The following is a 24,470-nucleotide window of genomic DNA, read 5'->3' as shown; positions in this document are numbered from 1 at the left end:
AAATTTCAAAGCCGTCTTCAACTGTTAAACAACTCTGCACTCTCAATTTATTAAAACAGCAGAGGCAGTCAGAGCTGTATATCAAATTAGAGTTGATGAAAGCACTTAATGTAGATTTTAATGCCTTTTTGAAAAAGATTTCAACTTCCTTTAGTTGACATGACAACAAATTCTTACAGCAGAATAAAAAGTATTAGTGAAATTTCATAGCTTTGGCTTAAATTTCCATCTGCAGCTCATCAAATGACTAAACAGTGGGAAGGAATTAAACCAAAATCAGACTCATTATAGAGTCTGATATGCTGGCAGAATATAAACTATCACTGCTGAGCATCTGGAGTTTTGAGTGACTAAGATTTAAATGCTTGTGTTTGTATGTTGAGTGGAAAAGAAAAGTGTAAGGATATAGGTGAGTTATATGATGAAACTTAACTTATAGAAACTGGTGGGGTCCCTTGACCTGGCCTGCGGGGACTGGGCTGAAACCGGCTCTCCAACATCCCCTGAGGGGTCCTGGATTGCAAGAGGGCAGTTCTTGGGTGACGCACCCCAGAATCGGGCTCCCTCCTCTCTGGTTCTGGGTGCGTCACCCGAGAACCGCAGCTGCCAAGTCACCACAGCTAGGCAGCTCCTGCGTTGAGCGTCTGCCCCTGGGTGGTCATTGTGTGTCATAGCTACCTGTTGAACAGTCAAATGGTCAGACGGTTACTTAGGCTCTTATATATATAGAATAGAGGCCTGGTGCACGGATTCTTGCACCAGTGGGGTCTTTTGGCCTGGCCTGCGGGGATCAGTGGACCTGCGAGCCACTGCAGCCCAGCCTTACCAACCAGCTCGTCGGGCTCCAGCCCGCTGTCTGCATCGATTCTGCACAGCACGAAGTAGTGTGCAAAGTGGCAGGTGGCTAGGGAGGAACCCGAGCCTGGGCTGGACACTGTGCCGCTCCTGCTCATTGGCCTTGCTGTGCCTGCCGCCAGTGCTGCTCAGGTGTGCAGGGGGAGTGTCTGTGGGAGAGGCTCATGCCACCACAGCTGCGCTCGCCAGCCATGAGCCCAGCGTCTGGCCGTCTGGCACCTGTCTGTCAGCTGAGTGGCGCTCCTGCTGTGGGAGCGCAATGACTACAGGGGGCAGCTCCTGCATTGAGCGTCTGCCCCCTGGTGGTCAGTGCACATCACAGTTACCGTCCAGTTGGCTGGTCACTTAGGCTTTTATATATATAGATATGAACACACACACACACACACCCTCTTCCCTTAAATCCCATAAATATTCTTAAGAATGAGGAGACCATTTAAAATGAAGGATAACTGACTTTAAATTAGCCCCAAGTCAAAATTCCAATGAACATGGCAACTGTTGTTTCCCATCTTTCTGATGTAAAAAATGCCCATCTGAAATGCTTGCTGTCCCAAATCCTGACATCTGGTCAAGTATGTCAGGGTAAGTAATTTACATTTGATCTTCTCTGTCAGCCATCCTGCTAGGTGGAATATTCTAAAACATTCGTTCTTACAGGACTTGGCCTGCAAACACCAGGCTTCCAGTATCTTTCTGATTCAGTGAAAGTATAACTACATAAAGTCAAAATCAACAGAATCTATCAAACACATCATCTAAAATGAAATTCTCTAGGCCACACTTTGTCTCTGAAATACCACTGGTTCCTCTCCCTGGAGTTCTTTAAGTCTGGGAAATTCCACGTTAATATTCCTGAATCCTGGCTCTAACAAGGAAGAAAGGGAAGATCTGAAATCCTTGACTGGAGGAGCCAGGTCTCATATTCAGCTATGATGCTCCTAAAGCAGTGAGTCTAATTAGAGCATAGTAGATGCTCAAGAAAGACATACTGACTAGAGTTTTCCTTGCTTCTCTGACACTGTTGGGTACCAAGGCATTTTAGAGGGAGCAATAACCAAGAAAAGTTGACACTAAGATAGTAAGTTTTTAGTATAATCCAGCATTGGAAAGTAAGCAAAAGTGATCTTATGGAAAAGGCTATTCCCATCACTGCCCCTCCAAACCCGGGAGATACAACTTCTCAGCTCAAAGAGACAGCATTCTCTTCTTCATGCAGCCTTCAGTTCTACAATGAAGCAATACTTACACGAGTCTGATTAATGGGATCTGTTGAATGAGAAAAGTTAGTAAGGAAAAAATAAGATAAAGTTGTGTACTATCTTTTCCACAAATGCCACTCAATTTTCCAAGACTGGGTGCCTACCTGCTAAGCCCTCTCTACACTGTATTTGTCATAATGATGGAGACTTGTCAATATGTAGTTCTCTCAAACAGGTCTGTGCTAAGGGGTAGTGGTCTCCAGAACACACACACACACACACACACACACACACACACACACACACGCACACGCACACAGTGGGTGACTCCCAGGAGGCACCACATGGCAGAAATTCTGAAATATGTAAGGGTTTAAAAAAGAGGACTAAGGACTAAGGGAATGCTAAGGTACAAATGTTAGGGTACAATGTAGGAAAACTTAATACATAAGTTTTTTGGATGGGCTCATCACTGTATATCTTAAGAGATAAATGCCAAGATATATAATGCATAGAACAGTCTTATTCAGAGTAAAGAAGTGGACTATGATTATTTGTTTATTTGAACAGAGAGCTAAACTTTGGGAGAATTAAGCTTTATCATTCCAAACCAGGAACATTTAAGAAGAAGCTGGTTTATTCATAATCAATGCATCTCATTCATCAAATGGGGTAATCTGTTTGAAGGCACTGAATAAACTATAAGGCACCAAATAAATTTGAGGTTTAGTCCTAGCCAAGAACCTGCAAGCTTTATGTGGGGCTGTCAATGAACAGAACAGCCCCAAGAGTCAAATGTCATTTCTTATTAACCCAAACCCACTTGTGCATTCTGAATATCACATAAGCTCAAAAATATAGACATTACTAATACGATGATCAGGACCTATGTAACCCATTCTACTCCTTGAACCATACCCCAAAATGAACTACTAAGTCATGAGTATTAAAATGTTTTGGAACAGATGTGTTTTAAATAAAGAGAATATCTGCATGTTGTATCAGTTGATACAGCTAAATACTGGCCACTTTTTTCAAATACCCTGGGCTATTCCCAGATTGTAACATTGTTAGGTCATTCCTCCTCCTTGCCTACTGTACTTTGTCTCTCTGATTCTTCAGTTCTTGTTGGTGCAAAAGTAGGAAAAGACATTGAAATTGGATCATTTTGTGTTGCCAGTGTGTGGAGAATTTTATGATGGTGGAGACCAAAGCTATCAAGTAAAATATGACACCTTAATTATAAATAGATTTCCATTATCACTGGAAATATTCTCTCTGTTCTCAGAGTTGAAGAGAATTAGAGGTTTGCTACTGTTTCCTAAAAAAAAAAATACAACGTATCAGAGAAACCTCAGCAAGAAGGAAACGACAATTTTAAAAGAAGTAAAAATCATTAATACATTTTTATTTACTGGAGCCATTTACATTATGAATTTACATAGATCTTAAAAATGGAAGAAATCAACATAAAACACTCCTAACAGAAGCAACATACCTTTTTACCATAATGTCCTTGTGTACGTGTGTGACATCAAATGACCATAGTGTATTTGTCATAATGATGGTGAAGACTTGTCAATACTTAGTCCTTTTAAACAGGTCTGTGCTAAGGGATGGTGGTGGTCTCCAAAACACACACACACACACACACACATACACACACACACAGAGAGAGAGAGATTAGTTGAGAGAGAGAGATGAGAGAAAGAGAGTCCCTCAGGGGTGCCCAGAGAGAGAGAGGAGGTTAAGAATGAGCAGAGCATCAGACATCAAGAATGAAAGTACCTATAAAGCACTAAGTTCCACAAAGTGTTCTTCCTTTGATCATTCTATGGGTGATTTTAAAAATAAGATTATCAACTGCATTGGGGGCTGGGGTTCATGGCACTTATTAGCATCCTGGTTCTGAGAATATCACTTTCTCAACTCTCATTTTTCTTTTTTTATCTGTAAAATGTGGATGATATATATAAATTGCCGGTTATTAGAGAGAGTGAAGGTGATAAACAGAGGAGTCATATGGCCTCCTTTGCCCAGGGCTATCCCAGTTCATGCCTAGTGTCCCAGCATTATTATTAACTTGCACTCTCAAAAGTGTCTCAGTTCGTACAAATAATGATGTGGCTGCTCTACATATAAACACTTGACACAGAGTGGACCCACGGCCAATGTGGCAGTATGTTATTCTAGGGTTGTTCATATGTTTAAACAACCAACCAACCAGCTAACCAACCAACCAACCACACCTCTAGTTTGTTTCCATCATAAACCCAGGGATATACCCTGTCTACTTAGAGTGGATGTTTATTTGGAGTTTTGTGTCTCAACAGGACCATGAGCAGCTTTAGGAGAAGGGATCACGGCTGCAGAAATACTGGAGTAATGCTCTCCGAGTGCCTGGACCAGTGTTGGGTACCTTCTCCTGTTGAAAGATCTGAGTGGGGTAAGTACTGCTCTGCTGGATTTGGGCAACTTGGTTAAACCTCTTTACTTTTCTATTTATTTAAACCAACTCTACAAAGAGGCTAAAACGAATATTTTGAGATTTTTCTGGAGTCTTTCTCCTAGTGCCTGGGTTCACGGCTGACATACATCGGGCCCATAAGCACTGCTCTGAGGCCAGTTGGAGGTGTTTTCAATCCTGACTTGTACATTATTTTTTGTCCCCAGAGCTAACCCTTTACCAACTGGCATTTCTACGTTGGACTGAACAGTATCCTTATCACCACAACCTAACTCACTACCTGAAAAATGCCGCATCCGATTCTGAAAATCATTGCATGTTTTTCTACAGCAACATTAGACATTTTACACATACCAGCTCCTTCCGAAACAAACACGGGGGAGTTTGTCAATGAAATTAATTAACTCATTACTTGAAAGAGTTAATTGGCATTCAAAAGTTTCCCTCCGTCGGGGAGCCAACTGTTATAGGAAGGGCACAAACTACCCTGGAAAAATTAAGGCCTTGATTGGATTCTGACTGTACTTTTGTCATTGGGCCTGTGTTCACTGCACATGGGGATGGATGTAAACATCAGGACAGCCAGTCAGAGTTTTCAGATCAGTGGGAGAACCTTCGCACAAGCTCTATCCATCAACACAAAACAACCCCTCCTTTCCAGAAAATAGTTTGGAACGATCAGCTCTAACCTTTTTTTATAGCAAACCTGAGAACCCAAGGTGGCTTTCTATACTGAGAGAATGCCCAGGCCACCCTATGCTGCTGGAAGGTATGTACTTAGGGAAGGTAGGAATATTTCAATGGTAGCTGAAGTGGAAAAGGGAGTACAGTTAAAAGGTAAATCTAGAAAGAAAAGTGGTCCAAAGCAAGCAACTAATTTCATCTATATTCATGCAATTCCCTTCTTCAGTGGTGTGACTACACACAGAATGATTCCTGAGGATGTCAATGCTAAGAGGAAGTATGGCCTAAGTCTGATTTTTAGTGAGTTTAGAGAAGAGAGAAGCATTGGAGTCTATTGTAAATGCTCAATATATGTAAAAATAATATCAATGTGCTAGAAATTGTGCTGAGTGCTTTACATCTTAATATCTCATTTACTCCTGTGAGCTACTCATCATTTTTGCCTCCATTGTATAGATGAGAACATTGAGGCAGAGTAGATAACTGTCCAAGTCCACAAAGTGCAGGAGCTAGAGATCTAAGCCCATTTGGTCCTGTGACTTGCGTGTTCTAGGTGAGGGTGTGCCAGCTTGGGGCCGATGTGTGTGTGGGCATGGACTGGAGAGCAAGGTAATGAAATTCAGAGGAGGGTAAGCAGATTAAACATGGCAGGAGCAGAAAGACAACATGAGAGGATGGACGAAGAGTTCAGAGAAGGTCCTGAATGATGGTCACAGACACTCGGGGCAGGAGAAGCTGTGGTGCAGTCTTTGAAATGCTGGTAGAAGCCTCTCCAGGATGCTCCTTGTCACCATTGGAGTGTCCCAGGTTAGACTGACTACCACAGGGCAGTCACTAGGAGAATCACTGAAAAGCTGGGGAAAGCCTGGACAGGAATGGGGAAGGAGCAATAGAACAGGTGTCCAAGGGGATCAGGAAAGCCTCTGCAGTGAGCTCTGAAAAGGACATTTTATTCTCAAGCATCAATGCCATTTTAATTCCCAATGCCCTTACACGGAAAGGGCAGCCTGACAGAGTGGGCATGCCAAGGAAGAAGAGGGTGTCAACATGAATAGGGGAAAAAGCTAACACTTCTCACCAGGCAATGAGTGTCTTAATTGACTTGTTAATTCTTCAGTATATAAAATTACATTTTTCTCACAATGTACCATTTCTTGGATGAGGGTTAACAACAACAAAAACAAATGGAAATCTTGGAAAAGTTTATGGGATTATCTTATCTCTTACTACCACCTTGCAAAGCAGCCAGCCATAGTTATAGAGTTGGTTTTATTGCTTTTTAATTGTTGCACATTTATAAATAACCACTGCTATATAATTAGGGGCCTGGTTCTTCTCACAGTTTCTTCCCTCAAACTTGTGATGCTGGGCCAAGGAGTGGCTTTTCCTGTGTACATCCTCCCAGCCAGGTCACCCTGAGTAGCTTAAAGCCCTAAGGCTTCTGTTTTCTACTTTATCTTCCATACAGACAAATTCCTTTCTCTCTTTGCTACTGAAAATATGTAAAACAGGGAGCTATACTAGATTACAAGCAGGCTAGTGTTGCAACAAGTTTAAAGAAGACTAAGCATAAAGTATATTTACTCTTTCTCTTTCAAGACAGGACTGAAAACATTCTGAGCCCCAAAGGAATGCTAGAGAACACCAAGTTCCAGTGAAGACATTAAGATCAAGGGTAGGGACCTGTCTTATTCACCTTTGTAGCCCCATAGTCTGGCACATAGTAGGTGTTGAATAAATAGTTGCTGAATGAATTGAAAGAATTCAAAATTGTATCCTAGATACTTCCCAAATATAAATGAACGGTAATTTTGAACCATTTTCTGATGTGAGTGTGGAGAGGGTGGGGAGAGCTTAGGAATGGTGGAGGGAATATACTCTGTCCAGAGTAATTTAAAAACAAGGGGAGAATGATTCTAAAAGAAATCCCACTGGCCTCAATATTGTCAGAGCACAATTTTCTCTCTCAAAAGCAATGACAATAATTAATGAAAGAAAGAAATCTGGCCTCGGAGAACCCAAAATGATTGAAAACCACTGGCTGTTGTCAGACGCACAGGAGGCCTTTCCAGTGTTTGGAAAACTGTTCCATAAAGAACCCTGTATGTCAAATTCTTTTCATTAATCAGAGGGTGGAGAAACAAAGGGAGATTTTTCCTGAAGTAGGAAGGATTACACACATGATAAAATGAGTTATGGCTGTAACAGATAAAGGAATGCTATTTGGGTGACCGTATTGCTCCTAAATGGCTTCTCACTTATAGAAAGCAGCTTCCTACAAGCCCCATAGTATATATAACGGTGCAAAACAATCATTAAAAAAATGGTTTCTGAAAATATCATTGAGAGATGTATATCTCTGTATACCTCAAAGCTGAAGAGATTTTGGCAGTTTTCTCAAAGCAATGATGGCTCAGGTTCTCCTGCCCAGGTTTTGTTTACAGAACAATCTTGGCCACAGGTCATTTGTGTAGGAGATAATTAATTGCCAAGTCTTTGCATACAGGTAGATTAATTAGTATGCACCTAATATAACATCAAAATATTTATTGGAAATTTTTTAAAAATTCCAAACAATTAATGATCTATAATACCTGACAATGTTACCCAGAGCAAGTACAAAGGCTGTTGGTGAAACAGGGAAGACTTTGTTTTTAAACTGTTCCAAAAACACAAGGCATCACTGACACCCTGGAGGCCTCATTTTCATTTGATTCCAGATCCACAAAGCCATGGAGGTTGTCATTTTGAAATACTTTATTGCTCAAAATCTTTAAGTAGGTCAGAGATGGAACTTGGGAAGCCAGAATATTCTGATATCCTGATATTCAGAACCTTGCCTATTTATATTTCAGAAAAGTACATTATTTGGACTAGAGCAAACATCAGGATTGTTAAAAATTCAAATATTAAATACCGTCCTGAGCATCATCCACACAGACAACGGACAGATCAAATAAGAGTGCAAATGCCTCTGTGTACAAAAAAGATGAATCTCAGGTTTTGGACTATTAAGTACTTTTTGTCTTTAGACAATACCCTAATAAAACAATTAGGAAGTACTCTGAAACTGAAACCCTGATACACCCCTCTGGCTAAACCACAGTTCACAGAGTATTGAGCTAAAGCCTGAACAAATCAAATAAATACCAAACGCCCAACAAGGCAGGAAATGCAGCCTGAATGCCCTCTGGTGAGCTCTGCCAGATTGGAAGGGCCATTGCACTTGAAAATATGATCAAACAAAATCCGCTGTAATTCCACTGCAGCCTCTGCATCTAAGGAGAGCTGTTTCAGTCACTGACATTTTGATTTTCATAGCAGAGAAAGCAAAAAAACTTCCTCGGCTCACAAGCATATGCATCCAGTTGAGATTTTATTTCTCCAACCTTATACAACATCCAGCCGACAAACAAACAGACAAACAAGCAAAGGTTATTTTCTGTTACTCACTATTACTCCAGGATTTCAGTAAATATTTGATGCTGATCTCAAAGAAGCCAGAGTCCTGCTGGCTGGCCATGTCCGCGGCATACAAAGAGGCTCCAGGCTGGGCTGGGAGCCGCAGGAGGAGCAGGTACCGGGTGGGGATGTTTCTGTCACAGGTTAGTGATGTCAGCAGGGGGTCAGAGCACAGAGGAAGGTTCTGCAGATTTACCCCCCAGAGGGCAGGGAGTCCTCATGTAAAGGACACCAAGGAGCAGGAGAGATGCTCCGCGTTCCTCTTCCTCTGAGTCCAGGATTAGTTCTTATTTTTCTCATTTGCTGGGCACAGCTCTCCCTGCAGCTCTCAGAGGCGTGGCTGCTGCTTTCATTTCTGAGCTGCCATAACCAGAAGCGCCTGCTGCAGGCTGCTCGCAGGCTTTGCTCTAGCCAGGTATGGTCCAAGGAGGACCAGCACCCTCGTGATTGTTTTCCCCAGGGAGGGAGGGTTCTGGGCTGGCCTCCCTGACCCTGTGAACAGCCTAGTTCCCAGCTCTCCCAAGGCGCGGTAGGGTGAGAGGTGGGCTGGGAGCACCGCCTCCTGTCTACAGCCTCGACCTGAGCCCCACCTCACTGGGCCCCGACCCAGTTGTAGGAGGAATTTCCAAGCTTCTACAGATCCTCAGTTCAGAAATGCTCCCAGTGACCAGCTCTGTGTGCCGGCAGCAGCGCCGCTGGTGGCTGCTTTCCCTTGTGTCTGTCCCCGATGCACAGGCAGCTGCATTGTGCTGCAGTGAGTCAGGCTGCACCCCTGGATCTAGTTGCAGTGACGTTTCTTAAAAGCCCCATCCTTCAGCCTCCTTGCAGTAGGAAAGCTGGATGACAACAAGACAGTTGCCGGACATTTTTCTCCCTCTTCTTGCACCAGCACAGTGGAATCTGCACTTGGTTGTGTCTCCCTCCCAGAAATGCTGTCATTTTGGGGGGCATACCAGCATCTATGTGGGCTGCCTAAGGGACCAGTTCCAACTGCTCAGTGTGCTTATTTATGGAATGTGAGGCTCCACAGTGGATCTGTTTCTCAAACCTTTCATTTTTAATTAGCACTGAGCCCAATAAAGCTTAGTTTATTTGTACTAAAAGGATAAGAAGCGAAAGCATTAGGTTCCTTGCTGCACAAAGGCTTTTTACTTCATGAAATCTGATATCAGGTGTCCTGATTTTGGTTAGTTTTGTTTCTCATTGTCATTTAGCTTGACCAGGGCATTAAACAAGAGTATTTCAATTATGACAGGCTACATTTGAGTATGTGGAATTTGGCCAACCATCTCATAAACCATAGAACCCTTAACAAACCATATTGATAATTATTTAGCAGAAAAATTGTTGTGCACCCCCCTCAGATCATTACACAAATAGGACTTCCTAGACTAACAGTTCATTTGAGAAATAAAAGGAAAAGAGAACAATATAGTTTTTGTAAGGCTAAGAAATTTTAAAATTCAACTTTTAAAAATATGTTGTGGAATGCTCTAAGGCACTATCAATTTAATGAGCTTTTCAAACTACATACATGTACAGAAAAGGCAAGCACCCCCGCCCCCCATAGGATTTCCAACTCGACTCACAGCACTTTATTCTCATGAAATCTCTCATCAGATTGGGTTCCTTTTCATTTACATGCCTATGAGATTTAACAAGCTAATTTTGTATTATCACCTGTACAGTAAAATCTCAATATAATGGATTAATTCTGGCAAGTTAAAGCCGGAAGTCTGTTATGTAATAAAGTAGGTTTTCTGAATGCGTATGTTAAAAACTTGACAAATTAGTTTACCTGTTTTAACTTATGTAGACACGTTTGTGTAATTAAAATTAAGTATGTATGAAAAGTTTTATTTCACAGAAAAGTTTTCTATATGTATCACTGTAATTTGAAATTTATATTGAATAGGTCTAGTAAATAGGTGCATTCACATGTTACCATGAGTAAACAAATGCACGTAGCTGGGGCGTGACTTCGTGCACATGGGAACATGAGGTAAGGGGTGGACATGTGTTAAAGCTGCTGCAGAAAGTCCAGCCATGCAACAGAACCAATTACCCCTTGAATGCGATGTGATCGCATGCTAATCATTTGTCCAACATTGTTTACAAAAAGTGACTATTGGATTTAAATATGTAGACTATACCTGTAGATATGTAATATTTATTTCAGCAAAATTACTACAGAGTTTTTTCCAACGTATGGCCTATTCGCTAAAATTTGTTAAAAATAATGGTGAATTAATAACAAAAAAATAGCCTGTTAATTTACTTATAAGCAAATCTCGGTTATAAGCATTTTAAAATCAACAGGGTATTAATTTTTACATATGACATATGGACCACATATTTTGTCTGTTAAATCGGAAGTCTGTTAAAGCAAGGCCTGCAAAATTGGGGGTTTTCTGTAATTTGAATGTGTGGATTCCAGGTGAAATAGGACCCAAAGGTTTTACCTTGAAACAGTTATTACATTTGAAAACAACTAATGCCCATGCCTACCACTGTAGGAGGCAGCGGATGACCAGAGAGCTGCATGGTGCCTTGAACTGATGAGCACAGAAACTAACAGAAAACGTCCCTGGTTCTACCTGGCACCAGCCCGTACTAGCTATGAAACCCACGGCAAGCTGTTAACCTCACTAAGCTTTAGTTTCCTCATCTGCAAAATGTGAATAATAGTGGTAACCACCTCACTTGGTTGTAGGGAAGATTCAATGACATTACAAATGAAGAGTGGTTAGCATAGTCTTGCATAAAGTAAACAATGAAATATTAGCTATATTGATTTTTAAGAAATCTTAGGGACTCAGAATAAAACTTTAAAATTTAAGTTGAATACATGTTTGTACCATTTATGTGACTTAGAAGGTATATGAGTTTTAAACTTCAAAGGCAACTATTTGGGGATAGCCAAGTTGGAGACATTTTATTTATTTATTTATTTATTTATTTTAAATTTATCTTTATTATTGAAAGTATTGCAGATGTCCCACTTTTTTCACCCACTGACCTCCTCCACCCCTCTTCTGCCCCCTCTCCAGGCCTTCACTGCACTATTGTGTCCATGGGTTATGCATACAAGTTTTTTGGTTAATCTCTTCCAGCCCACCCCCACCCCCTTCCCTCTGAAATATATCAGACATGCTTCAATGTCTCTGGATCTATTTTGTTGTCAGTTTATTTTGTTCATAGATTACACATATAAGTGAGATATGTGATACTTGTCTTTCTCAGACTGGATTAATACTTAGCATAATACTCTCCAGGTCCCTCTATGCTGTCTCAAAGGGTAAGAGATCTTTCATTTTTACAGCTGCATAGTATTCCATTTGTAAATGTACCACAGCTTTTTAATCCATTCATCTATTGATGGCCAATTGGGCTGTTTCCAGATCTTAGCTATTGTAAATTGTGCTGCTATGAACACAGGGGTGCATACTTTCTTTCTGATTGGTGTTTCAAGTTTCCTAGGAATGGCAATTCCACTTTTAATTTTTTTAGAAACGCCATAATGTTTTCCATAATGGCTGTACCAGTCTGCATTCCCACCAGCAGTGTACTAGGGTTCCTTTTTCTCCACATCTTCGCCAGCACTGGTTGTTGGTTGATTTACTGAGAAAACCATTGTGGCAGGTGTGAGGTGGTACCTCAATGTCATTTTAATTTGTATCTCTCTGATGATTAGTGACTTTGAGCATTTTTTCATATATCTCTTGGCCATTTTTATGTCCTCTTTGGAGAAGCCTCTATTCAGGTCTTCTGTGCATTTTTCAATTGGACTGTCTTCCTTTTGGTGAGTTGTATGAATACTTTATATATTTTGGAAATTAATCTCTTATCAGATGTATCATTTGCAAATATGTTCTCTCATACATATTTTCATTGTTTTTGGTTTCTTTTGCTGTGCAGAAGCTTTTTATTTTGATTTAGTCCCATATGTTTATTTTCTCCTTAGTTTCCTTTGCCCTAGGAGATGTATCTGTAAAAATATTGCTATGAGAGATATCTGAGATTTTGTTGTCTACGGTTTGTTCTAGGATTTTTATGGTATCACAGCTTACATTTAAGTCTTTTATCCATTTTGAGTTTATTCTTGTGTATGATGTGATTTGGTGGTCTAGTTTCATTTTTTGCATGTATCTGTCCAATTTTCCCAACACCATTTACTGAAGAGACTGTTTTGACTCCATTGTATGCTCTTACCTCCTTTGTCAAATATTAATTGAGCATAATTGAGCAATTTCTGGGTTCTCTCTTCTATTCCATTGTGCCAGTACCAGGGTGATTTGAGTACAGTGGCTTTGTAATTTAACTTGATATCTGGTATTATGATCCCTCCAATTTTGTTCTTCTTTCTAAGATGGCTGCAGCTATTTGGTGTCTTTTCTGATTCCATATAAATTTTTGGAGTGTTTGTTCTAGATCTGTGAAATATGCCATTGGTGTTTTAATGGGGATTGTGTTGAATCTATAGATTGCTTTAGATTTTTATGATGTTGATTCTACTAATCCATGAACACGGTATATTCTTCCATTTGTTTATATCTTCCTCTATTTCTTTTTTCATTATCCTGTAGTCTTTTGAGTATAGGTCTTTTACCTCCTTGGTAAGGTTTATTCCTAAGAAAATTTTTTTCTTGCAATGGCAAATGGAATTTTGTTTTGTTTTTAGTTTCCCTTTCTGAGAGATCATTATCAGTGTATAAAATACCATCAATTTCTGGGTGTTAATTTTGTATCCTGCTATATTGCCAAATTCATTTGTTAAATCTAGTAGTTTTTTTGTGGAGTTTTAGAGTTTTCTACCTACAATATCATGTCATCTGCAAATAATAACAGTTTTACTTCCTACTTACAATTTGGATGTCTTAAATTTTTTCTTCTTGTCTGATCACTGTGGCTAGGACTTCCAGTACTATGTTGAATAAGAATGGTGATAGTGGACATCCCTGTCTTGTTCCTGTTCTTGAGAGAATGGTTTTAGTTTTGTCCATTGAGTATGATGTTGGTTGTAGGTTTGTTATATGTGACCTTTAGTATATACTCTATTCCTACTTTGCTAAGAGCTTTTATCAAAAATAATTGTTGGATTTTGTCACATGCTTTTTCTGCATCTATTGATATGATCATGTGAGTTTTGTCTTTTAATTTATGTGATATATCACATTTATTGATTTTTGAATGTTGTACCAGCTTTGCATCCCTGGAATAAAACCCACTTGGTCTTGGTGTGTAATCTTTTTAATATATTGCTGGATCTAATTTCCTAATATTATGTTGAGGATTTTACCATCTATGTTCATCAGGGATATTGGCCTGTAATTCTCTTTTTTTGTAGTGTCTTTATCTGGTTTTGAAATTAGGATAATGCCAACCTCATAAAAAGAGCTTGGAAATGTTCCTTCCTCTTGGATTTTCTAGAACAGTTTGAGGAGGAGAGGCTTTAGTTCTTTTTTGAGAGTTTGGTAGAACTCCCTTGTGAAGGCTTCCAGACCACATGTTTGCTGGGAGTTTTTTAAATACTGCTTGAATTTCATCAGATGTTATTAGCCTATTCAGGTTTTTTTAATTCTTCCTGACTCACTTTTGGAAAATTTTATTTTTCTAGGATTTTTTCCATTTCATTCAGGTTGTCTAGCTTTTTAGCATACAGTTATTCATTGTATTTTCTTACAATCCTCTGCATTTTTGTGGTGTCAGTTGTTACTTCACCTCTTTCGTTTCAGATTTTTATTTATTGGTGTCCTCTCTCTTTGTTTCTTGATGAGTCTGGCTAAAGATTCAACAATCTTCTTTATTGCCGGGAGCCGGTCCATCCTTGCTGCTTGACACAGTCGCTGCAGGAAAGAAACATCTGCACAGCATATGTTTCAAGGGACCTGGCATATATAGCATATTGTTCTTAATATGTTTGCTCTCTTTAGCGCCATGTGTTTTAACCAAGGTCACCTCTCCGAGAAAGGTTGTTTCCCCAGGTGGGGATCTTTCCCTGAGGTTAGGGAGGGGATACAACCCCTTAATTAAGTGCCAGGCGGGTAGTTAAGCTACATAATCTTTACTCCCTGGAATGGAGATAAGAAACGCCCTAACCTTTGTAATAGAAATTGACAGGATTAAAATCGGCTGGTATAAATACGGATGTAACAAGACAATAAACATCAGATCATCATCACATCCTCATCACATCTTCATCAGATCCTCATCACATCCTCATCAGCTCCTAACCAGAACCTAGACAGAGAACATGGCAAAAGATCCTGGACAGAACCTGGCTACAGAACTTCACTGGAGAACCTAGACAGAATATGGCAAAAGAACCTGGATAGAACCTGGCTAAAGAACCTGGTGACTGAACCTGGCTGGAGAACCTGGCGAGAGAACATGGCACCAGAACTTGGTTGGAGATCCTGACCAGAACTTCGCTGGAGATCCTGGAGGGAGAACCTCGCTATGCTGATGAACTGAACCCAGTTTCCATGTCATTCATTCTTCGCCGACTCCGTCCACACCTTTGGGGATCCCTGGACCCGTTGGGGTTGGACCCCAACACTTTATCTTTTTAAAGAACCAGATCTTTGTTTCATTGATCTCTTTTAGTGTTTTTTCAGTCTCTATGTCATTTTTTTCTGCTCTGATCTTTATTATTTCCTTCCTTCTACTTACTCTGGGTATTCTTGTTCTTCTTCTAATATTTTTACTTATAGTGATAGTTTATTAGAGACTTTTCTTGTTTCTTGAGATAGGGCTATAATGAACTTCCCTCTCAGGACTGCTTTTGCTGTGGGTTGTTGTGTGTTCATTTTTGTTTGTTTCCAGGAAGTTTTTTGTTTCTTCCTTGATTTCATTGGTAACCCATTCATTGTGTAATAACATGCTATTAAGTCTCCATTTGTTTGATTATTTTTGAGTGTTTTTACTGGAGTTAATTTCTAATTTCATGCCATTGTGATCCCAGAAGTTGCTTGATATGGTTTAAATCTTCTTGAACTTGTAGAGACTTATTTTGTGTCCTAACATATGTAATATCTTTGAGAGTGTCCCATGTGCACGTGAGAAGAATGGATATTCTGCAGCTTTGGGGTGGAATGTTCTGTAAATGTCAATTAAATCCATCTGTTCTAATGTGTCATTTAAGGTCTCTGTTTCCTTGTGGATTTTTTATCTGGAAGATCTATCCAGTGACGCTAGTGTGATGTTAAGGCCCTCTACTATGACTGTATTGCTATCGATCTCACCCTTAAGGTTCTCTCAGGGTGTTTTCTTAAATATATATTTAGGTGCTCCTATATTGGGTGCATATATGTTTATCAGGGTTATATCCTCTTATTGTATTGATTGATCCCTTTAATATTATGTAGTGGCCATCTTTGTCTGTTTTTATGGCCTTTTCTTTGAAGTCTATTTTGTGAGATATAAGTATTACTACCGCTGCTTTTATTTTTTCATTTCCATTTGCATGGAAATTTTTTTCCATCCCTTCATTTACAGTCTGTGTGAATCTTTTGTTCTGAGGTGGGTCTCTTGTAGACAGCATATATATGAGTCATTTTATTTTTATCCTTTCAGTTATGCTATGAATTTTAATTAGAGCATTTAATCCATTTACATTTAAGGTTATAATTGATAGGTACTTATTTACTGCCATTTTTTTTATACCTATGTTCCTCTCTCTTAATTTTTTCTCCTTAAAGCCCTCCCTTTAACATTTCCTGCAATGCTGGTTTGGTGGGAATGCACTCCTTTAGCCTTTTTTTAAAATCTTATTTATAGTTTCTATTTCTTGGTTTATACTTTTATAGTTCCCACTAATTTTCTTGAAATTCTCATTAAGTTCCTTGAGCATCCTTATAACCATTACTTTGAACTCTATATCTGAAAAAATTGTTTGCATCCATTTCATTTAGCTCTCTTTCTGGAGTGTCCTCCTTTTCTTTCATTTGGGCGTTGTTTCTCTTTCTCCCCATTTTTGCAGTCTCTTAGAATTTATTTCTAAGTATTAGAGCAAATTGCTATGCCTCCCAGTCTTCATGGGGTGGCCTTATGTAGTAAGTGTTTTGTGGGACCCAAAGGTGTAGTCTCTTAGATTCCCTAAGCTGGGTGCTCCAGGAATGACCCTTGTGTGAGCTACTTGGGTTGTCCCATAATTGGGTCCTGAATTATGTTTTCCCATTCATGGGAGGATCTCCTCTCAGGTTGCCTGAGGCTCACCCCCAACCATGTCATGCAAGTTGTGCAGGTCTGGCAGAACAAAACAAAAGAAAATAAAACAAGAAGAAAAAAAACCATACACAAGACCCCTACAACAACAACAACAAAAGCAACCACAAAAGAAGAGAGAATTAGGAAGAAGAAAAGAGAACAATAGAACAGAAAGGAAAAAACAGGAAGAAAAAAGGAATGTGAAAGGGCATAGATGAAAGGAAGAACATATGAATAAAGAACTGGGGAAGGAAAATGGTACAAAAGAAAAGAGGAAGAAAGTTAATTTTGAAAAGGAAAACAAGAAAGCAGGTAGACAAAAAATAAAAGAAAAAATGAAAAGAAAGCAGAAGAAAGAAGGGAAGGGAAAAAGTAGGGAAAATTAGATCTATGATAGAAAAAGAGAGATTAAAATAATAAATCTTTAAGGAAGAAAGATAAGGAAAATAAATAAATAAAGGTAAAGTGGCCTTCGTCTCAGTAGAGTTTTAGTGCCTTCTGGGAGCTCCCTTTGGATCCTGCTCTTCTGACTAGTGGCTGACTGTTTTGTCTGCCAATTCTGGACTTCCAGGCAGGTATTTAGATGCTAACAACTGTCAGAAACTCTCCTCCTTTGGCTCTCAGCAACCTGCTTGAAGCTTCAAGCAATCCACAGTTTGTGTCCGTTTCCACGGGGCTTGGCTAAGGCCAGTTTGTTGGTAGCACCTGGCCCAGTGATGGGTCAGCAAACTTCCTCAAGTTCCCTGGGCTCCACCTCTATCTGCTTTTGCCTCCCAGCCAGCTATCAATCGTAGTCACTCAAAAGTCTGTTTCTGAAAGGGCTTTAGGTGGAGTGTGGAGTCTAGACCTCTGGGTCTCACTGTTCAGATTTCAAGGAAAGCGATGGGTGTGTTTCCCTGTCTCAGAGCTACTCCTCTGAGAGTGACCCAGGATGTGTCTCTGCCCTCAACTGAAGATCCGCTTAAGCAGTCCAGTGGGATCAGTTGGAAACCTGGAATTTCTATCAGCTCTCCCGTGATGGGGAAGCACCAGTCAGGTTTCCGGGTTACTGGGATGGTCAACCCCTCCCCCAAGCCAGTGACTGTGCTTCCTGAGACTGTTCAACCCCCTAGGCTTGGTCTCTGCTGCTGTCTCCTCTGCAAAGGTCAAGATGCAGGGTGTGGCAGGCAGGTTCCTGAGGGTGTGGCCAGGCTGTATCACATAGGGTAGAGTTTTCTCCGTTTCCTGGGCTGTGGCTTCTGGAAGGGGCCAGCACCCCTTAGGAAACTGGCCGTTTCAGTTTGGTGGAATGCGACTGAAATCAGGGCTCCAAGCCACCTCTTTCCCACGTCTTCCCCAATGCCTCCCACCCTAGCCGCTCCTCAGGCACCTTCAGTCCTCACCACCTTCCTCCACTGAAGCCTCAGGTGAGTAGCTGAAAATAAAAATCCTGTGCTCTGGGTTTACAAAAGAAACAACTACAGCTTTAACTCCCAAGCGACCAGACTCCCCAGTGGCCAGAAGCCCTGCTGGTTTTGGCTCTCGTGCTCAAGGCTATGGAGCCCAGCTTGGGTTCTTCTCAGGGAAATAATCCTCCCATGGGAGAGAGATTCCTCTTCACTCTCAGCTTGCTGCCTGTGGTGCCTGTGGAAGCTGGGTTAGCCCGTCAGGCTTCAGGTGTTTTCTGTCCCTTCCTTGATATATGTTTCTTCCTCACCTGGGCCTCAGTTGGTAATTCCTGGTGAATGTTCCCCAATTCAGTTGTATTTCCAGTCTGGCCCTGGGAATCCCATGGCCACCATCTTCCTCCTCTCCAAGTTGGAGACATTTAAAAACAGCACGGTGAACAAACATGCTATGATATATTGTTTCTCAGGCATCCAGAGAGTCTCTCTGTTGACTTTATAAAAGAGATCTTAACAACTGGCCTTTCAAAGTTTTCAATCCTATTATAAATAGCAATTTGTTGAGAATGCCCCTCTTACGTGTATTTCAAGAGAAAACTATCATAAAAAATTAAATGCTATTTAGAAAATAATGTTTTAGTGGCATCTGGTTTTACTTGTGAAGAGTGAATGAGCAACTAAGCACCCAGTTTCTGCCCATTAAACCTGCAGTTTTGTCCAGTGTGTGCTTTTGATCCTCATTTGAGTGCCTTTAAAGAGAGCATATATTGCAATCAAACAGCAAAGTCCTTTGTTTTGTTGAAGGGTCTACAAATCAAACATAATGACACCTGCTGTGGGCTGAAATAAAACCTTTATTCTCTGTCTCCTCTTTCTACGAGGAGGGGAGGGGCATTATAAAAAATGTGGTGAGAACAGGCACCTGGACAGAGGTACTTAAAATACAATGATAAAATCTGAATTTGTCTCTGGCTTGCTGTCTTCAGTTGTCATTTTATATGACCCCAAATTATTTCGGCTTTTATATCTTAAAAATCTTAGGTGGACATATAAAGGATTTTAAAGCAAGGAGCTGGGCATCAATGTTGGGAACTGACCAAAAGGTAGCAGTAATACAGGAAAAGTGGGAGTTCTCAGGAAACAGTGTCATAGTGGAAAAAAGTCCAAAAGTGACCTGAGACATGTGATAACAATGATTGACACCATCTACATTTATTGAATATTAATATCATGCTTAAAATACATATTTTATCACATTTAACCTTTACCCCAAATCTATGAAGTAATCTTTCTTTTAAATATGTTTTTATTGATTTGAGAGAGAAAGGGAGAGGGAGAGAGAGAGATAGAAGCATCAATAAGAGAGAAACATCAACATCGATTGGCTGCCTCCTGTATGCCCCTGCTGGGATCAAGCCCACAACCCATTATGTGCCCTGACCAGGAATAGAACTGGTGATCTCTTGGTGCACGGATCAATCACTGAGCCACACTGGCCTGGCTATAAAGTACTCTTAATAGAGGCATAAAATAAGATCAATGTCACAGAGCTGGTAAAATTTAGGTATAGCAAATTTGAGAACATGAGTCATCATCTTTTTATTAAAATCACAAGCAAGAGGAAAATCATCATTACTAACTTCCTGAGAGAAAGTTCAGGAAGAAACTAAGAACCCTTTATCACTAATTGGAATACTTCAGGCCCCATTGGCTCTCCAGGACTACAGTTGACCCTTCAACAATACAGGATTGGGGGTAGGTGATCAGATCTTCCCTCCCTTCCCCCCAACTCTATAGACAAAAATCAACATATAACTTTTGCCACCCCAAAAACTTAATTAGTAATAGCCTACTGTTGACTGGAAGCCTTACCAATAACATAAACAGTTGATTAACTCATATTTTGTATGTTATATGTGCTATTACTGTATTCTTATAATAAGGTAAGCTAGAGAAAAGAAAATGTTATTATGAAAATCATAAATTTCATCTGCAAGTTTTTTCAAATGGCCACAAATCTCTAAACATTTTTCAAATATACTTATTTTTAAAATCTGCTTAAAAGTGGATCGTCACAGTTCAAACCTGTGTTGTTCCAGGGTGAGCTGTACTCACTGCCTACCCGCCTGGGGGAGCAATGGTTCCCTGGGGCTCTAGTCCCAACCCAAAGGAAACCAGAGAAGAATGCTATTCTTTTTCACATTAATTTGATTCCTGGTATAGGTTGTTGTCTATACAAGGATACCTGACCTGGGTTGGGGAGTAAAGGTGGAAATCCAGTCTGAATTCTACTCTCCAGGCTGCAAAGGGGAGTCATGGTCTGTGTTCATCCTGGTAGGTGGCACATATGCCTAATACTTGATCCACAGGAAGAGAGCCCTATTTGTGATCAAGATACATGATGCACTGTTGCAGGAGGAACTAAGAAAACTGAGTATTTCAGAAAGGCTGTGGCCAAACTGGTCACCTAGGTCTCAGGCTTCTCAGTGGCAGTGGGATGAGAGTGGTACAGGGCACGTGGGTTATATGTAGTCCACAGTCTCTGCCATTTCCCTGCATCCTGCCTTGATTCAGATTGCAACCCGCTGTCTACCTCTCCCTCCATAAGAGCTGTGTCTTACTCAGTTCTCCCTCACAGCTCCAGGAACACATTAAGTCCTTATGCAAAAGACTTAGTGAGTCAGCGAATGAACAGGCTTGTTGTACAAGCCTAGTGCTGCCTGATGCCTGTGAAAAAACGTGCAACTGAAGTCCAATTGGTTTGTGTTTTAATTCATATTTAATGTTCGATTTCCTAGCATTTTTAGACTGAAATGTGTAGTGTTCAAAAAATATCTGAACACAAAGCTCAGCACATAATCTGGATGCTTGTCAGCATCAAGGGCCATCATCTAATAATTTTAAAGCATCTGATCAAGTTGATTTGATTAGTGTTAGAATATGCCCCTTCCCCTGGGGATGGTTCCACCTGGGCACAGACATGTAATTATTGTCACAGTAACATGCACATTCAGGCACAGACTGTAATAGGCAGAAAAAAAATGTTTTACTAACAAACTGTGGAAACAAAGGAAAATCACTAATTAGAAAAAAATTGCTTTATCAATTTCTGATTAGCAGTTTCAACATCCAAAAATTCATCAAATACACTATATCCCTACTATCATAGCACACTGTGCCAAGTCAGATTTAGCCTGGGTTGAGTTAGAAAGATAGCAGCTGAGATCAATGGTGACAATTAAGGAGACAGGGTTTTGTTTTTCTTTATGGGGTAGAATAAGAGGCCTTTTAGAGATAAACTAAAGAGTCACTTGTTAAGAAATCACAAACTTCTCTTTTGATCTCTTTTAGATACTTGATTTGGGCTGATTATCTGTTTGAGAAATAGAGAATAAACAGGAAGTGATATCACACAATGTTCATTTCATAAACATAAAATGCAATCAGCATTCCCTTAAAAACCTAACCCACATGGACAAACCATCACAAAAATAAATTCTGTGAGTTTTGAAAACATTTAATTCATGACTATCCAGTACAAATAATTTTTTCAAGTGAATTAAGACATTAAAGATTTTTTAATGTAACTGAACTTCATTAAGGCACAGCTTGTTGCACAGATCCAGATGCAAATAAGGAAAATTGTGTCTCCTATAATCGTTTTCAGCAAAAGATAGCAGCGGAACTTCCCCACTTGTATCCCGTGCAAAGAAGTTTTATATGAACTGAGGCCAAGACAAAAGAAGTGGATATTAGTCTAGAGCAGCGATTTTCAACCTTTTTCATATCATGGCACACATAAACTAATTACTAAAATTCTGTGTCACACTAAAAAATATATTTTTTGCCAATCTGAAAAAAAGGTGTAATTTTGATTCATTCATACCAGATGGCTATTGTGTTGGCTGTTGTCATTTTTTTAAAAAAATATATTTTATTGATTTTTTTACAGAGAGGAAGGGAGAGGGATAGAGAGTTAGAAACATTGATGAGAAAGAAACATCGATCAGCTGCCTCCTGCACACCCCCTACTGGGGATGTGCCCGCAACCAAGGTACATGCCCATGACCGGAATCGAACCCGGGACCCTTCAGTCCGCAGGCTGACGCTCTATCCACTGAGCCAAACCGGTCAGGGCTCATTTTTTTTTTTAATTTGATAATCTAAGGGAAAAGAAGCCATATGTTATACCTCCAGGGCCAATACCATACTCATTGGGCAAACACTAAAAGTATTTCACTTAAGATCAGGAACAAGACCGGGATGTCTGCTTTCATTCCTCTTGTTGAAAATAGTACTGGATGTACTAGCCACAGCAATCAGACAACAATAAGATATAAAAGGCATTCAAATTGGAAAGAAAGAAGTAAAACTGTCATCATTTGCATTTGACATGATACTGTATATAGAGAACCATAAAGATTCCACCAAAAAACTAATAGAACTGATAAATGAATTCAGTAAAGTAGCAGGATACAAAATAAACATCCAGAAGTCAGTTGCATTTTTATACATCAATAATGAGCTACCAGAAAGAGAAACTAAGAAAATAATTCCATTTAAAATGCTTCAATAAAACCCAAATACCTAGGAATAAATTTAACCAAGGATATAAAAGACCTGTACTCCGAAAAGTATAAGACACTGAAGAAAGAATTGAAGAAGATACAAATAAGTGGAATCATATACCATGTTCATGGATAGAAAGAATGAACATCATTAAAATGTCCATATTATCCAAAGCAATCTATAGATTCAATGAAAATTTTATCAAGATACCAATGGCGTATTTCACAGAACCAGAACAAATATTTCAAAAAATAATATGGAACCACAAAAGACCCTGAATAGCCATAGCAATCTTAAGAAAGAAGAACGAAGTTGGAGGGATTATGCTACCTGATATCAAATTATACTACAAGGCCATAGTAATCAAAATAGCATGGTACTATAATAAAAACAGACATATTCATCAATGAAACAGAATAGAGAGCTCCGAAATCAACCCATGCCTTTATGGTCAATTAATATTTGATAAAGGAGGCAAAAACATACAATGGGGCAAAGACAGTCTATTCAATAAAAGGTGTTGGGTAAATTGGACAGATATATGCAAGAAAATGAAACTAGACCACCTTCTTATACTATGCACAAGAATAAACTCAAAATTGATTAAAGACTTAAATGTAAGATTCAAAACCCTAAAAATCCTAGAAAAAAGCATAGGCAGTAAAATCTTTGACATTTTTCCTAGCAATATTTTTTCTGATCTACCCCCTTAGGCAAGGGAAACAAGAAAAAAAACAAAAAACAAATGTGAGTACATCAAACTAAAAAGGTTTTGTGTAGCAAAGAAAACCATTAACAAAATGAAAAGACAATCCATCTAATGGGAGAACATATTCGCCAATGATACATCTGATAGGGGTTAATATAAAAAATTATAAAGTACTTATAAAACTCAACACCAAAAAAAGAAACAATTCAATTTTAAAATGGGCAGAAGACCTAAATAGACTATTCTCCAAAGAGGACATACAGATTGCCAACAGACATATGAAAATATGCTCAACAACACTAATCATCAGAGAAATGCAAATTGAAACCACAATGAGATAATGGCTGAGATCACTAAATCAACAAAGAACAAGTGTTGGTGAGGATGTGGAAAAAACGGAATTCTCATGCACAGTTGGTGGGAATGCAGATTGGCACAGATACTGTGGAAAGCAATGTGGAGTTACCTCAAAAATTTTTAAATGGAACTGCCTTATAACCCCGTAGTTCAAGTTCTGGGAATATATCCAAAGAAACCCGAAACACGAATTCAAAAGAATATATGCACCCTTATGTTCATTGCAACAATAGCTCAGATTTAGAAGCAGCCCAAGTGCCCATCAGTAGATGAGTGGATAAACAAAGTCGTGGTACATTTACACAATGGACTACTACTCTGCTGTAAAATAAAAAGGAAATCTTACCTTTTGCTTTAGCATGGGTGGACCTGAAGAGTATTATGCTAAGTGAAATAAGCTATTTAGATCAAGTATCATATATTTTACTTATATGTGGAATCTAATTAACAAAATTAACAAGTGGAAACAGACTCATGGATACAGAGAACAGACTGACAGCTATCAGAAGGAAGTGGTTTTGGGCTAAGTGAGATGGGTGAAGGGATTAAGCAATGAAAAAAGAAAGACTCAT

At 39.6% G+C, this 24,470-nt stretch overlaps 1 protein-coding gene across 2 annotated transcripts in view; it reads right to left on the bottom strand.

The window, feature by feature from the left end:
- FRY (FRY microtubule binding protein) overlaps positions 1-24,470 on the bottom strand; it is a 572,796-nt gene that overhangs the window by 373,014 nt on the left and 175,312 nt on the right. The window contains exon 1 of one of the 2 annotated variants that reach the window (XM_006085476.3): positions 8,662-9,376. The exons of the other annotated variant lie outside the window; for it this stretch is intronic. Coding sequence (XP_006085538.1) covers positions 8,662-8,731 — 70 coding nt within the window. The 5' untranslated portion in view covers positions 8,732-9,376. Of the gene's footprint in view, positions 1-8,661; positions 9,377-24,470 lie in introns of those variants that run through there. 2 annotated transcript variants of the gene reach the window in all.

This window comes from Myotis lucifugus, unplaced genomic scaffold (genome assembly GCF_000147115.1).
Source record: "Myotis lucifugus unplaced genomic scaffold, Myoluc2.0 scaffold_19, whole genome shotgun sequence".
Lineage (NCBI taxonomy): Eukaryota > Metazoa > Chordata > Mammalia > Chiroptera > Vespertilionidae > Myotis > Myotis lucifugus.
The sequence above is the reverse complement of the archived record's forward strand: the minus strand, read 5'-3'. Positions and strand labels throughout refer to the sequence as shown.